Source organism: Megalops cyprinoides, chromosome 1 (genome assembly GCF_013368585.1).
Source record: "Megalops cyprinoides isolate fMegCyp1 chromosome 1, fMegCyp1.pri, whole genome shotgun sequence".
In the NCBI taxonomy this organism is placed as follows: Eukaryota; Metazoa; Chordata; class Actinopteri; order Elopiformes; family Megalopidae; genus Megalops; species Megalops cyprinoides.
In genome coordinates this window covers 59,749,081-59,751,936 of record NC_050583.1, presented here as the reverse complement: position 1 = coordinate 59,751,936, position 2,856 = coordinate 59,749,081, and the positions used below count along the sequence as shown (strand labels likewise).

Here is a 2,856-nt window from a genome sequence, read left to right as displayed (position 1 = left end):
TGAAAGGGTGTGTAGACTTTATAGATCCACTGTATATATTTTTGTGATATTTGTTTTTCATTTGTGACAGGGAGGGAATAACTTCTTGAATTTATAAGGGTGAGCACTGGATTTGTTTGAGCAGTATACATGTAATGGGGTCATTTTGTATTAAATTAGGATCTGTTTCATTTTATTTTTCTTTCATTTCTTTTTTATAGCATGGCTACAGCAGTTATGTTCTAACTTGTACTTGTAGTAGTAATAGTATTTTCCTATTGCAATATTTATCATATTCTATTTTAGTCCATTGTTATTCCTCTTTCCCTATTACCTATTGCTAAACACTAAACTGGGGCTTCTGGGCAAGCTGTGTTTTATGCATAATGCCACCACTGGAAATTCTTTTACTTTGTATTTTAATGTACTTACAGCGTTTGTTGTGTCTAATGTGCTCGTCAACATACAAGAAATTAACCTCGTGGTAAAATTATAGACAATTTGATTAATTGATTGCTTTACAAAGGTTGTTTATTCATATGGAATTTGTGGAGGCTCTCGTTTTTTAATCAACCGTGGCGGACTGTAAACAAACATGCAGACACATTATGGATTTCAACATTTTTGCAATTATTTATTAAAAGCATAACCTAATAAATATAATAAATATAAAAATATGGTTTTGTTCTGCTGAACAATATGAAGTTTCAATGTGCCATTTTCAAGACTTCAGCGCATTTACAAAAATATCACAGTGTCTATACAGCTCAAAGTAACTTTGAGTAAGATGATGATGATGATGATGATGATAAACTTCATTTGAGTGCAAGGGTTAATGCCGCGGCTCCTGAGTGACACCAACAGGAAAGACATTGTGTGAGCAGCTTTTGATATGTGAAGGATTCAGCGGCGTGCTCTCTTCTCCCTGCATGTTTGTGGTTTCTCCCAGCATTCCTTTCTCCTCTCTTCCTCTCTCCAGACTCCTCTAGTCACATGGAAGCTCTGAAACCGTGTTGCTGCTCCTCTAGGTTGTCCGGGTTCCTTTTCCCATAATATTACTTTTTATGAGGTCTCCTCCTTCGGAGACATGCAGCCTTTTTGCTTTCATCTTTATTTATCCTGTTTGTGAGAGAGAAAACAGAATTAAAAACTCTTAAGTTGTGGTGTAAAAACATACGTTTGGAGAACATCTCAAAATCAGTCTCCTGCAACGAAAGATTTGTGCATGTTGATATATGGTATCACAAATGATAACCAGGTATAATTTTCATACTACCACAAATATTGCCACTTTCATGATTTTATGTAGAATATAGATTATCATAAATAACATTGTATGTCTGCAAGAAATTCTACCACAGTAATGGACCTATATTAATGCTAGCAGTATATTTTTCATACAAGTATTTGCAAATCTCATACATCTGCACTAGTGGCTAAATGAAAATGGTGTTAAACCACAACCTGAAAGTTTGCCATTGTTGCCTTGTAGATCTCTTAGATGAAATGGAGGCACTGTCTTACCTTTGCCAGCAGTTGAGAAGATGCTGACCCTGTCTTTCACTTGGGCTCAGACACACCTCCTTGTTGTTCTTCTGTAGTGTCACTCTGAAATCACAAAACAAAGCATGTCAATGCTGTCTCTTTAATCAATGAAATGAAGACATATGAAAGAAAAAACATGAATTCACTGTGTAAGCATGTTCACCCCTTAATTTAACTCTGTTATTAAAATAGTTAAATAATGAACCGGTAGTATATCATACTTACATGATTTCATCTGAAGGGCAGTGTGCTCCTTTTTCAATGATAGTAAAGTTTGCCAAGGCATCTGGGATAAATTTGTTGCTCTCAGGACATGCACATCTCAGTATAATGTGCATGCTTTCTCCCACTTCAGCTGTGATGAGAGACAATAATAATTTGCTGTATGTTAGACCTTTCATCATGTCTAGAGTTCAATCTTTTAAACCACCCCCGTTCAAATAGTTTTACAATTACATTCTCTTGCATACTCATTAATAGTTACAATGGACTGTTACACAAACATTATGAACAGATAAGTTTGTCTAAGAGAAGACTTAACTGTCAGCTTTAAAGTTATACCAAATATAACAAGCCACTATGATACATTCGTAAATGTGGTATAGCATATATGTGCATATCCATATGCAAACAGTTTCCGTCTGTCAGTACAGCAAATTTCGAACTGAATTCTTACCTTGGTAAAGCTGGAGGCAGATCACTGAGGCCAGGAGAAAGGTTGATGATCTAAGTGTGAACTCCATTGTAAAGCAGAACACTGAAATGAGCTGTGCACTCACACGCTTTTATACAGTGCAGGAAGGACTTTCCAAGCACCCATGCCTTTTCCTGGCAGAAAGCTGCGGGATTTCCACATTCCAGCTGGAGTCTGGGTCACTGTCAGGAATGCATGGTGAAAAACCCGCACCACCCCCTCCCCCTAAGAAGCTCTTTAATGAATTCAGTCTGTACTGAGAAAGTTACGTTGCAATGGAGAGACTTGTCTTACATCTGAATTTTATGATTAACTGTTGTTTATATACAAAACAATACATGCAATACATTGCCATGCAATATTAGCACTAATTAGCACTATATGGAACTAATACTATTACAGTACAATATATTAATATTTAATATTTAATTTGTATACTTCTACAGAAAAAAAACACAAATAAACACAGTTAAACCGTATTCTTTATTTTCCCATATCCTGGGTACTATTAAAACCCTGTCACACAGTCCTAAAATCACATAAAATCACAGTACACTTAGTAAAACAGCTATGTTATTCTTGCCTAGCAGACTTCGGGATCTATGCCGCCGCCTGCTCCGCGTTAAAGTGCATTCTTT

The 2,856-nt window shown here is 36.1% G+C and overlaps 1 protein-coding gene across 1 annotated transcript; it reads right to left on the bottom strand.

Moving 5' to 3' along the window:
• Nucleotides 1–660: 660 nt before the first annotated feature.
• LOC118793053 (interleukin-8-like) lies at nt 661–2,269 on the bottom strand. Its single transcript, XM_036550999.1, has 4 exons — nt 2,201–2,269; nt 1,750–1,879; nt 1,504–1,587; nt 661–1,098 (listed from the first exon to the last, which is right to left on the bottom strand). Exons 1-4 carry the CDS (start codon nt 2,265–2,267, stop codon nt 1,035–1,037), a joined length of 345 nt encoding a protein of 114 aa, XP_036406892.1. The 5' UTR covers nt 2,268–2,269; the 3' UTR covers nt 661–1,034.
• Nucleotides 2,270–2,856: the final 587 nt, after the last annotated feature.

What these genes read in the sequence shown, in the direction of transcription:
- LOC118793053 (XM_036550999.1), bottom strand. Translation starts at nt 2,267, where the DNA reads ATGGAGTTCACACTTAGATCATCAACCTTTCTCCTGGCCTCAGTGATC. An exon ending in TGCCCTTCAGATGAAATCAT is followed by an intron (nt 1,588 to 1,749) that starts GTAAGTATGATA and finishes TTGTGATTTCAG; the next exon opens with AGTGACACTACAGAAGAACA. An exon ending in CTTCTCAACTGCTGGCAAAG is followed by an intron (nt 1,099 to 1,503) that starts GTAAGACAGTGC and finishes TCTCACAAACAG; the next exon opens with GATAAATAAAGATGAAAGCA.